The sequence below is a fragment of the Rhagoletis zephyria genome, unplaced genomic scaffold, assembly GCF_001687245.7.
Source record: "Rhagoletis zephyria isolate East Lansing unplaced genomic scaffold, Rhagoletis_zephyria_1.1 Rzeph_scaffold_00109, whole genome shotgun sequence".
Classification (NCBI taxonomy): domain Eukaryota; kingdom Metazoa; phylum Arthropoda; class Insecta; order Diptera; family Tephritidae; genus Rhagoletis; species Rhagoletis zephyria.
This window is the reverse complement of record NW_016157193.1, coordinates 254,425-267,332: the sequence shown is the minus strand read 5'-3', so window position 1 is coordinate 267,332 and position 12,908 is coordinate 254,425. Positions and strand designations below refer to the sequence as shown.

The 12,908-nt window shown below is 37.6% G+C and overlaps 2 protein-coding genes across 2 annotated transcripts in view; one reads left to right on the top strand and one right to left on the bottom strand.

The window, feature by feature from the left end:
* The window catches only part of LOC108377704 (uncharacterized), a 260,456-nt gene that overhangs the window by 17,573 nt on the left and 229,975 nt on the right, over positions 1–12,908 (bottom strand). The gene's annotated exons all lie outside the window — the stretch shown is intronic.
* LOC108377740 (uncharacterized) lies at positions 2,984–3,683 on the top strand. Its single transcript, XM_017634004.1, has 2 exons — positions 2,984–3,323; positions 3,446–3,683. Exons 1-2 carry the CDS (start codon positions 3,020–3,022, stop codon positions 3,568–3,570), a joined length of 429 nt encoding a protein of 142 aa, XP_017489493.1. The 5' UTR covers positions 2,984–3,019; the 3' UTR covers positions 3,571–3,683.

The following is a 12,908-nucleotide window of genomic DNA, read 5'->3' as shown; positions in this document are numbered from 1 at the left end:
GACATTCCTGCCTTCCATGGGGAGTACTGCAAGTGGCCAACTTTTAAAGATCTGTTTTTAAACACTGTACACAACGTAAATACAATATCTAAATCTCGAAAATTCCAGTACCTGCAAATGTATCTGAAAGGCGACGCTGAAACGGTGATTTCGGGTATTGTTTGCTCAAATGAAGCATACGACAGAGCTTGGAGCAAGCTATGCGAGAGGTATGACAAGCAAAAACCCATAATCATCTCCTACATAAAATCTTTTTTCGAGCTCAAAAGCGTAGTTGAGCCGTCAGCTGTGGCAATCCGCACGCTAGCTGATAACACAGACTGCATCTTGAGAGGGCTGAAATCGTTAGGAGCAGATGCAGAAAGCCGAGATCCCTGGATAATATACATGCTATTAAAAAAGTTGGATGATGACACAAAACGCCAATGGGCAGAAAGCGACAAAGGGTCCAAGGATCATCCAAAAATCGAAGAATTTATAGAATTTTTAAACAAAAGATGGTCAGCTCTTGAGTGCATGGAAACATATAAGAGCGGCGCTTCCACTTCTTTTCGTGCTCGCTGTTTCATAGCAACAGATTCTAATCACACACCTGCAACGTGCACCAGCTGCGATGGTGCGCATCATCTTTACAAGTGTCCTAAATTCAAATCGCTGGGTGTAACTCAAAAGCGAGAATTCGTGAAGAATGATAACTTGTACTACAATTGCCTCTCCGGAGAGCACAGAGTCAGCAATTGCACCTCTAAGCAAAAATGCTACCTATGTGGACGACAANAAGTTTAACACAAAAGAGTTGTTAACTTACATTACATTTAAAATTAAACTCTGAACATAAAACTAAAAATCGTTACCAACGCTTTGCCTGAACTGAATACTACCAATATTTATAAACATAATAAATAAACTGCGGCAATTTTCATTGCATTGTCCCTTTTCTACATTATTCTCAAGATATCTAATGTGAATCTTGTTTTTGCTCTTGTTCTGGTTTTATGATATGTCTAAAGTTATGTATTATTCAACGTTTTATCCCCATTAAATGTTCCATGTTAACATCACTGTCCTTTATATGAAGTACTCTGTTTATTTCTCNAATATGGTGAATCAAAGGGTTGCGCTTCCTACAGCGGTCGTGAAAGCTTCAAACACCAATACCACCGGAGCGTCGGTCTGCAAGGTGCTGATGGACTCAGCATCAATGGGAACATCTGTGTCTGAAGATCNAACTAAAAATCGTTACCAACGCTTTGCCTGAACTGAATACTACCAATATTTATAAACATAATAAATAAACTGCGGCAATTTTCATTGCATTGTCCCTTTTCTACATTATTCTCAAGATATCTAATGTGAATCCTGTTTTTGCTCTNAGATCTAGTCCAACGATTGCGGCTCTCGCGTAGAAACGGGCGCATCAAGGTTGGTGGAATTGGAGGAGCAAAATCAGTTATTACAAGAGGTATCGTATCACTGCAGCTCACATCACGTTTCGACAGCAACGTGTCAGTCAACATTGATGCTTTTATTCTGAATCGCATTTCACACCAGGATAAGTCAGATCCGGTCAACNAAGACATCCCAACCTAGCGAAAAGGTCGTGTACGGACAAAACTAAAATTAAAAGCTGCATTGTGTGTAGCCTGAACAGTTATCCTCAGTCTGCGGTTTACCTCAATTCACTCTTAATTCGCCTCCCGAAAAAAAATAACACATAAAAAGGAAATCACTCAAAAGGCAAAACAAAAACTCAAAAGCTATTCCTATTTATCTGACGTTCACTCATGTATGTACATACGTAAGTAAATGCCGTTGTTACTGTGAGCGATAATTTGAGAAACAATAATTCGTCTTGTACTTATAATCAAACGGTGGAAAAGAAGCGCAGCCTAACTGTTGTCTCAGAGCGCTCTCACATAATTTATCTGTCAAAAGACCTTTGGCGAAAATTCACATATTAAACAAAACCAAACGCAAATTAATGGAAGTCCCAAATTTAATTCGTACGCGCGGGCAAATAAAAGGCNGCGGCTCTCGCGTAGAAACGGGCGCATCAAGGTTGGTGGAATTGGAGGAGCAAAATCAGTTATTACAAGAGGTATCGTATCACTGCAGCTCACATCACGTTTCGACAGCAACGTGTCAGTCAACATTGATGCTTTTATTCTGAATCGCATTTCACACCAAGATAAGTCAGATCCGGTCAATACGTCTCATTGCGGTTTTCCACCAAACCTGAACATGGCAGACGACGGTTCGCTTATCTCTCAGCCAATAGATGTTCTCATTGGCTCACAACGTTTCTTCGACTTTCTTACTGATGGAAAATTTACCAGCAAAACAGGCTTTCCAACCATCCAAAATACTATCTTTGGTTATGTACTTGCTGGCAAAGTGCATAACGGCGGGGAGGATATCTGTTCATACTCTGTCACTGCCTCAATTAATNATTCGTACGCGCGGGCAAATAAAAGGCTCTTTCACAAAATATAGAAGTTATGTTTTAGCAGCAACTGAGTCTACAAGTTATGAGGCGCTGAAGATCCAGTGCGACCGGCTTGACGCCTTATGGGAAGAATTTATAGATGTCGACAATNGCAACTGAGTCTACAAGTTATGAGGCGCTGAAGATCCGGTGCGACCGGCTTGACGCCTTATGGGAAGAATTTGTAGATGTCGACAACAAAATCGCATCGCATGATGACCAAGTGTCGGAATATTCTTCGCAGGAAGATGTCTATCTGGACCTCAAAGAACGCTTTCTCGTATTGCTAGCCACTCGCTCCACCCCATCAGCTATCATCTCAAGTACTGGAGTGAAAGATCTAAATACAACCCTCAACCGATTCACAGAAACTCAGCGCAGTATGCTTGACCAAGCTGGCAGCTGCGATACACGTTTACCAAAGTTGTACATTTCTGCCTTCCANCTCAGCAGATGGCAGATCTTCCCCCCAGCCGCGTTACTCAAGCGCGACCATTTCTTCGCACTGGCGTCGACTATGCTGGCCCTTTTTTGATGAAGGCTCACAAAGGTCGCAATGCTGCTCCAATCAAAGGTTATATCGCTGTTTTTGTCTGCCTTGCTACACGCGCAATGCATCTTGAAGTTGTCTCAGATCTGACTACAGACGCTTTCATAGCAGCTCTAAAAAGATTTGTCTCCCGCAGAGGTTTGCCATCCGATATGCACAGCGATAATGGCACAAACTTTATTGGCGCCAACCGCGAACTAATGAAGAGTTTCAAACAGATGTCCAAATCTCGAGATGTCGGGTCATATATGGCCACTTCATTCATCAACTGGCATCTAATCCCACCAGGTGCACCACGTTTCGGAGGAATTTNCGCGAACTAATGAAGAGTTTCAAACAGATGTCCAAATCTCGAGATGTCGGGTCATATATGGCCACTTCATTCATCAACTGGCATCTAATCCCACCAGGTGCACCACATTTCGGCGGAATTTGGGAGTCCGCAGTTAAAGCAACGAAATTTCACCTCCGACGTGTTTTAGGCGAAACTAGGCTCACTTACGAAGAATTTGCTACCTTACTTTGTGAAATCTAGGCACAACTCAATTCTCGGCCTCTCACAGTTCTTTATGATGACGACGTTGACAATATCAATGTCTTAACACCGGGTCATTTTTTAATTGGCCAACCACTGGTACAAGTAGCTGAACCTGGGTTCGAAGACGTTCAAATTTTGGCATCGCTGGCAGCGTGAATATCTCACTACACTACAGCAGCGAGCCAAGTGGTATAAAGAAAAACAAAATCTAAAGCCTGGAGCAGTTGTCCTGGTTTATGAAGAACGTGCTCCACCATCGTGCTGGCAAATGGGTCGAGTTACTGATGTGCACCCGGGCAAAGACAATTTGGTGCGCGTAGCAACAATTAAGACATCTCATGGGTCGATAAAGCGCCCTGTTACTAAATTATGCAAGCTTCCTACTGAGGGTTAAGGTGTCTCTTAACAGGCGGGAGAATGTTCTGGTTTTATGATATGTCTAAGGTTATGTATTATTCAACGTTTTATCCCCATTAAATGTTAAATGTTTACATCACTGTCCTTTATATGAAGAACTCTGTTTATTTCTCCCTTTCTAGTCTGTTACAATAAATTCAGTTCCGTATTATCAGCCAAGCAGTGAACTTGTGTTTGCATTGTCTTGGTGTAATCAACGTCACTCCATAGTTACAGTCGACTTTGTAAATATCGGCAACAGCTCTTTTCTCTATATCAATTATTCTAGCGTTCGCCAAATCAGCTGTATGGCCACTAGTATTCACATGCTGTGCTAGTGTTGTGCTGTTTCTTTGTTTTTTTTTTGTCAGCTTCGTGTTCGCTAAGACGAGTACCCAGGGCTCACTTGGTTGTTCCGATGCACACTTTGTCGCAATTTTCGGCTTCTTTACCATTGCATTTAATACTACTTACATTGAGTGACAAGAAATTTCACGACATAAACATAGAAAAACTCAAAAAGATTCGAAAAAGTAATAGCTACCCAGAAAAATTAACACGCGACTTAATAAAACAAAAAATTACAGAAATAAATAGAACGTCGAGTAAAGTAACAACAAACACCACAAATCGATATTTCAGCGTTGTCCGAAAACTTAAATCAACACATTGCCACACAACCTAACATAACGCTAGCATACAAATCTAATTGCACTTTATCCACAATATTTACAAAAACAAAAACCCCCATAGAAATCAAACAACAAAATTTGGTTTATGAAATAAAGTGCAACTATTCATACGTTTATTAGTTTTTTGTTGTTTTGTTAATGTTTTATATTTATTGCTGCGCAAGTAAATAAACGAGAAAATCCCCTGAAGATGCTAAAAATCTTAGCGAAACGTCGGGAAAAATCTAAATAAAGTAAAAGTAAAGTAAAGTAAAAAATCTAAATAAACGGTTATTGAAATACAGAGAGCAAGATACAAGGGCAGAAACAAAGCCAAGGGCAACGGCAAAACCACAGACACTCACAACAACGACAAAGTTAAAGATAAATAAAAAGACAAGGATAAAGATAATGATGATGATGAAGATGAAAATGGGCCGAAAATCAAGACGAAGATGAAGATAGAGATGAAGATGAGGATGAAAATGGACTTCGTCTTCATCTGCGCATACGCACNAGGGCAGAAACAAAGCCAAGGGCAACGGCAAAACCACAGACACTCACAACCTATATTGAAGGATGAAGTTAATGATAAATATGACGAACACGACAAAGTTAAAGATAAATAAAAAGACAAGGATAAAGATAATGATGATGATGAAGATGAAAATGGGCCGAAAATCAAGACGAAGATGAAGATAGAGATGAAGATGAGGATGAAAATGGACTTCGTCTTCATCTGCGCATACGCACACGTAAAAATTAAGTTTTATTTTCTGAGCAAAAAATAAAACTCAAGAAATAACGATTATTTTCCGAGCAAAAAATAAAGCTTAAACGTTACCATTATTTTTCGACCAAAAAATAAAACTTAAAACGTAACCAATATTTTCCGAGTAAAAAATTAAACTTAAAACGTAACCATTATTTTCCGAACAAAAAATAAGACTTAAAACGTAACGATCATTTTCCGAGCGAAAATTAAAACTTAAAACGTAACCATTATTTTCCGAGCAAAAAATAAAACTTAAAACGTAACGATTATTTTCCGAGCAAAAATTAGAACTCAAAACATAACGATTACGATAACGATTGTCTGCGTAAAAAATAATGAGTAAAGGGGAACACACCAAAACTGCGACACTTTGGGAAGCTTATAACTTACCCAAAACGAGTTCAATATTTTGAAATTCAAATACCGTAAGTTGACCAAGACCTTAGATGAACGTAGAAGAAATTTCATTTGAATTTGATTCCTAGTTGAGTTAAAAATGGCAACCGAGCTAGAAACGAGACAAACCATTTTGCACGAGTTTATAAATGATCCGGCCTTAAGTACACGTAAAATTGCTAAAAAATTAAAGAGTGCACTATTCGACAGTTTGCAGGGTTTTAATCGGTACAAATAAGGCCTGACAGTTACGAGAAAACCAGGGAGCGGGGGTTAGCATGGTCAAAGTGATAAAAACAGTGCTCGGAAGGTCCTCAGTGCGTTTTCGCNTCCTGCGGCCGTAAGAGCTGCCCTTTTTTCCCATCCGGGACAATGAATGATCAAGTTTATCGGGATGAGTGCCTCAAAAGACGTCTTCTGTCATTTATCAACAGATAAGGAGTAGGCCATCGTTCTAGGCGGACATGGCAACCTGCCACTATGCCAAGGACACATTGCCGTGGTATAATGCAAATAACATCAATTTTGTACCTCACGACTGCAATCCACCCAATAGCCCAGAGCCACGTCCTATTGGGGAATATTGGTCAATTGTCAAAGGAATCTTGAAGAAAACAGCTGAAAGAGTGAAAATTATTGAAGAGTGCAAAACAAAGTAGTTGTGCGCATCGCGTAATGTCGATGATGCAGTCGTGCAGAACATGATGGCGCGTGTGCAATGAAAATACCGATCACTTGCATATGGAGCAAATAATAACTAATATTTTATCATTTTAATAACATCTAAACTTCCAAGTTATATAATACAAAAAAAAATAATTTAAAAGCCTTCTAGTTTGTTTCTGGTAGTAATTTCTAAGTGTCGCAGTTTTGGTGTGTTCACCCTTTATACATGATTTTTATAAGTAAAAATTAAAAAATAAAAATCAGTGCCGCTGAAGATATTCCGCGTAATAAGAAATATATTGGTTTACTCCCTATGTACGTAGTATTTCTCCTTCAGTGTGATTTTTTGAGTTGAAATTTCAAAGATAATCGTTATTTGCTGTCCCTGAAGAATACCCTTCTTTCAATTTCGCGTAAGTTATACGTGGAAAAAATTTTTCAAGATATTTGAATGTTGCACCATTTTTGTCAAGTGTTTTCACAAATAGCTTTATTAAACCCAGTTTAATATGCAGCGGTGGTAAAATAATGTCCGTTATATTAACTAGATGAATATTTATACTATTATTTGCACCAACAACAAATGACGTACGTGGAACCCACTCTTTTTGAACGAAGTAAGGGCTATTGCTCGACTGTACCATTCACAAAAATAGCATGGATATTTTGTGTTACCACCCTGCATGCCATTAAAAATTGGTAGTACATTGAAATCTGCTACAATTAGCTACTTGTGAATTTTGTGATCTATGAAATTTAATATTTCAGCCATACTGTCATAGATTCTTTGATATCGGTAGCGTAAACCAATGGGACTGATGGAAGCAAGCCACTGTTGTGTAAAAGCACTGCTTTCAAACCTTAAAACCCATCGATGAATAGACGCCAATTACACTATAGGTAAATTTTAAGGTTTTGAAATATCACAGCTAAACGGGCAAACACGTAAACTTAGTTTTGGCCTCTAGATTACGATGGCGTTTTCAGATAATCCATATCACGTCAAACTTTTGAGATATTTAGGGGTGAAGTTTTAGAGTCCTGAAAGTGAATTTTTCGTCGTTTAAAACACTGTGCTCAGGTTTTGAATTTTTTTCTGGGCAAAGGTTTTGATAAGTGATCTTACTTAACTGGGATCTTTTAAATTCAATGGCGTCCTCCGTTTTTCCAGATTGGCTCTAGTTTTCGAAATACCGGTGCTTGAAAATCTGCTTAAATTTTAGGTTTTTTGTTAATAATTTCCTCAGTTTTAAGGTTATTTTACTAAAATTTTGCACGTGACTGTATTTTGATATTACCTTAGCTATTTCTGAAAATCATGGAAATCGGTTCATTATAACATATAGCTCCCATACAATGATTGTTCAGATATGTGGTCATGCGTTACAACTCATATTTTATTTCGTAATATTTTTTTTATAATATTACTTTATATACTATTTGGACCTAAATTTGGGTTCTCTTCAATCCCATGGCATAGTTTCTATTGCTCGAATGATTTTTTTTTAATATCCTTTGCCTCCTGCGATCGATCAGCAAAAGTCCGCCAACATTGAATTTAATCGTTTTCCAGCGAATCCGTCCTCAAAATACATAGTGGATTGGTGAAATCTCTCTCGTACCTCACCGGCATGTACACATCAAAGGCGTCAAAAGATTCCATCAAGTTCGCAGTAAAAATTGCATATTCTGGTGAACGATTTTTACACAGAACGTGTTTAATTAAAGCCCGAAGTGCATCCAATGAAACGGCTGCTGTACCATAAAGAATTTCCAAGAAGCCTTGATCCTTAATTAATCCTCTGATGTCCGGCCCATTAAGCACACCTGAAATAAAAATTATAGGGTTCTTAAAGCAACAGAGAGATATAATAAAATATATAACAACACCAAGTTTGATATGTAAATCGGGAAGCATGATTTTATTAAGCACTATCAAGGGCTCGTGAACTATATTGAATTCACCAATCGATTGTTTCTTTATTTTTGGCCAATCACATTTGGTATAGTGATTGCATTTGGCTCTACTATCCCAATGACAGAACAAACAACAGTATTTAGTGTAGCCCGTTTGCATGCCTGATAGTAGTGAGAGAACTTTAAAATCACAGTTCACGCGCCACCTGTGCTCTTCGTACTTGATGCAATCTAAGATTAATTGCATTGTTTCGTATGATTCCTTTATTCCAACCGCATACAAGATGGGAACGGGTTTCTTGCTACTACCGCAATAGAGCAAGACTGCTTTCAAACTTCGATTTGATGCGTCAATAAAGAGACGCCAATGTTCGGGTTTATAGTCAGTAATTCCCATTTCATTCCTCAAACCTGCAACATCAATGCAATACGCCTGAGAGCCATCTTCCGATAACTTGAAATATGGCATAAACGGATCTTGTCGTGGTGCTAAAACATTCACGCTTTTCAGTTCTGATGCCAAAATCATAGCGTTGTTATGGGAGAGATTTACAGCCTTATTCTGTATCACGAACGATAGGCAACACGAACGATTCGTCTGCAGAGGAATACTTCAAAATTAGTCCGGCGGCATCATTTTAGCCGGGTTAAACGCAACCGAGACCATTGCAACGTAATGTATGAAAAGCAAGACGAAGACGACCGATAGAGTTAAAAATCGCAATCAGAGAGGTTGTCGTCTGCAGACGAATCGTTCGTTTTGCCTGTCGTTCGTGATACAGAATAAGGCCCTTAATTTACGCACCATGCTGTTAAGGTGTTCTTGGGATAAGAAAGACGGTAAATTGTTTTCAATCGGAATGTAATCAGATCCATCATCTAGTGGTAATGGCGTTGCCATAGACTGTTTGCAATCATAGACAGTTTGATTTGGAACTTGTAATGCATCACTCTGTGCAACAGGTAAATGAGCGCTCGGTACACCTTTGTAGACGACACAAGACCGATCTATTGAATTAAATATTTATGAGTATATGTACGTACATATATATGCATAAATCGATGGCTGAGTGTAAGATCGACCTATCTCAGCTTCCGATTTAAAAACGCACTATCTCAGCACATTTTCAATGTATTTTGAGATAGGGCGTTCTTCAACAAAATTCTGAGATAGGATGTTTTTCAATAAAATTCTGAAATAGTGCGTTCTTCAATCAAATTCTGAAGTAGGGCGTTGTTGAAAAGTTTTCTGAGATAGGGCGTTTTCGAACTGGCTGCCGAGATAGGTAGATCTTCCACTCAGCCATCGATATACAAATGTTAAGTTTGTTTGTTCGGCGGACAAAAACTAAACAAGTTCTGCACCATTTTTTTTTTTTTATTTGGACATCTGCTGCAGACTTTCCAAGGTTGGTTATACTTAGGCGTGGTACCTTCCAAACATACAGAAACTTTTACCTATTTCATACACTCAGCGATTAAGGTGAGGGCAAACTATACATAATTTCATGGTTTTATTTAAATTTACTTACTTTTTCGATTGAAACCAAATGTATTGTTGGTGCATGCATAACAATTTTCAGCTTCGTGTTTTCCGGGATTTGTCCAAATCATTGGTAAACCGAATGGTAACGAAAATCGTTTTTTTGTCCACCAAAAATTCATCGCACTAATGCACGAAATACATGTGAATTCGGGAGTGTATTTATTTTGTGCAGGTTCAGACTGCAAAAAGTACCATTTATAGAACGCTAGTGCATTTTTATTTGNACCTTTGTAGACGACACAAGACCGATCTATTGAATTAAATATTTATGAGTATATGTACGTACATATATATGCATAAATCGATGGCTGAGTGTAAGATCGACCTATCTCAGCTTCCGATTTAAAAACGCACTATCTCAGCACATTTTCAATGTATTTTGAGATAGGGCGTTCTTCAACAAAATTCTGAGATAGGATGTTTTTCAATAAAATTCTGAAATAGTGCGTTCTTCAATCAAATTCTGAAGTAGGGCGTTGTTGAAAAGTTTTCTGAGATAGCGCGTTTTCGAACTGGCTGCCGAGATAGGTAGATCTTCCACTCAGCCATCGATATACAAATGTTAAGCTTGTTTGTTCGGCGGACAAAAACTAAAAAAGTTCTGCAGCATTTTTTTTTATTTGGACATTTGCTGCAGGCTTAGGCAGGTTATACTTAGGCGTGGTACCTTCCAAACATACAGAAACTTTTACCTATTTCATACACTCAGCGATTAAGGTGAGGGCAAACTATACATAATTTCATGGTTTTATTTAAATTTACTTACTTTTTCGATTGAAACCAAATGTATTGTTGGTGCATGCATAACAATTTTCAGCTTCGCGTTTTCCGGGATTTGTCCAAATCATTGGTAAACCGAATGATAACAAAAATCGTTTTTTTTTTGTCCACCAAAAATTCATCGCACTATTTAATGCACGAAACACATGTGAATTCGGGAGTGTATTTATTTTGTGCAGGTTCAGACTGCAAAAAGTACCATTTATAGAACGCTAGTGCATTTTTATTTGAGACTAATTTACGCTGGTCTCATTTCAAAACGAATTTACCACAAACGAAACAAAACTTGTTTAATTTATTGCAAAGCTTTTTAATTTTTTTCACCTTAAGGAGTTTCCGAAGGCAATGATATGGTGAATAAAAGTTTTTCGCAAAATTTTCGATGTTTTTTATCAATTAATATGACAGTAATCGCGCGGGTAGATTTTCGGTTTGTGTTTTTTGGTTCCCAACTTATGTGAAATAGACGCGGTATAGACCGCCGCCTATTTGAAAGCATTACTCAACCACTTTGACTTTAACAAACAACAGCTTTCACAGTACAAAAAAGGTATTAAAAAGTCATTCGTACAACAGAAACTGCCAAAATATGCCAGAGTGGGATTGAAAAGAACCCTAATTCAGGTCCAAGCTGTGTATAAACTACTATTATAAAAAAATATTGCGAAATAAAATATGAGTTGTAACGCAAAACCACATATCTGAACAATCAGTTGTATGGGAGCTATATGTTATAGTCATATATGTAATACTTCTATATTGCTAGTACATTCACAGTACATTCTCCAATATCAGAGTGCCCAAATATTGAAAAGAGAAAGAGAGATCCGATAAGAGAATGTACAATTTTACTTTTCAAACTTCAGGAGCGCTTTCACAAATTATTATTTAAAAACAACTCTTATGAAAAATTAATAATAAATAAAATTTTTGTAAATCTATGAGGTGGTATGAGGTGAGGTGGTGGCAGAGGATATAAATACCAGTTAGAGAAGGACTTGGCATCAGTTGGCATTTCCAATTGGCTTCAATCAGCATAGAAGGGAATCGAATAACGTGCTTTATTGGATTCGGCCAACATATAAAATACCACACCGCTTTATGTGTAAATAAGTTTTGTCTTATTTGGAAAAGATCTTCTATCTTCCAATTTTTCACATTTCCAAATAACGAGGAGCATCGGAGAAATTCGTCATACCGAGCCCTAACCTTTAAAATAATGTATATATATTTTTTTTTATTTACTTTTTGATGCAGGTGCTCTAAGAGGCATTTATGCATCAAAATTAAATTTTGAAAAAAGTTGTCTTACTTCATTTTCGCGGCTAGGGCTCGATATACATTTCAGCGTGAAGGAAACATGAGACCGTCAAATTTGTGTTTGTTTGTTGAATTCCCTGTTATGATATGGCACTTCATTCTATGTAGTAGTTTACAAATATACACGTATCTTCTACAATCACAAATATTTTCATAGGCTGTCTTTCTTTGATTTAGAATGGAAAACTCACAGCGATCATATTGTACTAGCAATATAGAAGTATTACATATATGGTTACAGTGAACCGATTTCCATGATTTTCAGAAATAGCTAAGGTAATATTAAAATACAGTCACGCGTACAATTTTAGTAAAATAACCTTAAAACAGAGGTAATTATTAACAAAAATCCTAAAATTTAAGCAGATTTTCTGGCACCGTTATCTCGAAAACTAGCGCCAATCGGGAAAATACGAAGGACGCCATTGAATTTAAAAGATCCCAGTTAAGTAAGATCAGTTATCAAAACCTTTGCCCAGAAAAAAATGCAAAACCTGAGCAGTGTTTTAAACGACGAAAAATTCAATTTCAGAACTCTAAAACTCCCCCCCTAAATATCTCAAAGTTTTGACGTGATACGGATTTTCTGAAAACGCCATCGTAATCTAGAAGCCAAAATTAAGTTTACGTATTTGGCCGTTTAGCTGTGATATTTTCGCCTCCCTACTGTGTTATATGGGATATGGTTATATCCAAATTTGTCGAACAATGCATTGCTATCATTGCAATAAATCAAGTTACTATTTTTAGTATTTTCATTAACCCTAGAACACACACCCAGAAAATACCACGTAAACACACACCCGGGATACGTTTGTACCCGGGACCTTATTTTGCGGTTTTTTTAATGCTTATTCAACCGATTTCT

What these genes read in the sequence shown, in the direction of transcription:
- LOC108377740 (XM_017634004.1), top strand. Translation starts at nt 3,020, where the DNA reads ATGAAGGCTCACAAAGGTCGCAATGCTGCTCCAATCAAAGGTTATATC. An exon ending in CTGGCATCTAATCCCACCAG is followed by an intron (nt 3,324 to 3,445) that starts GTGCACCACGTT and finishes TAATCCCACCAG; the next exon opens with GTGCACCACATTTCGGCGGA.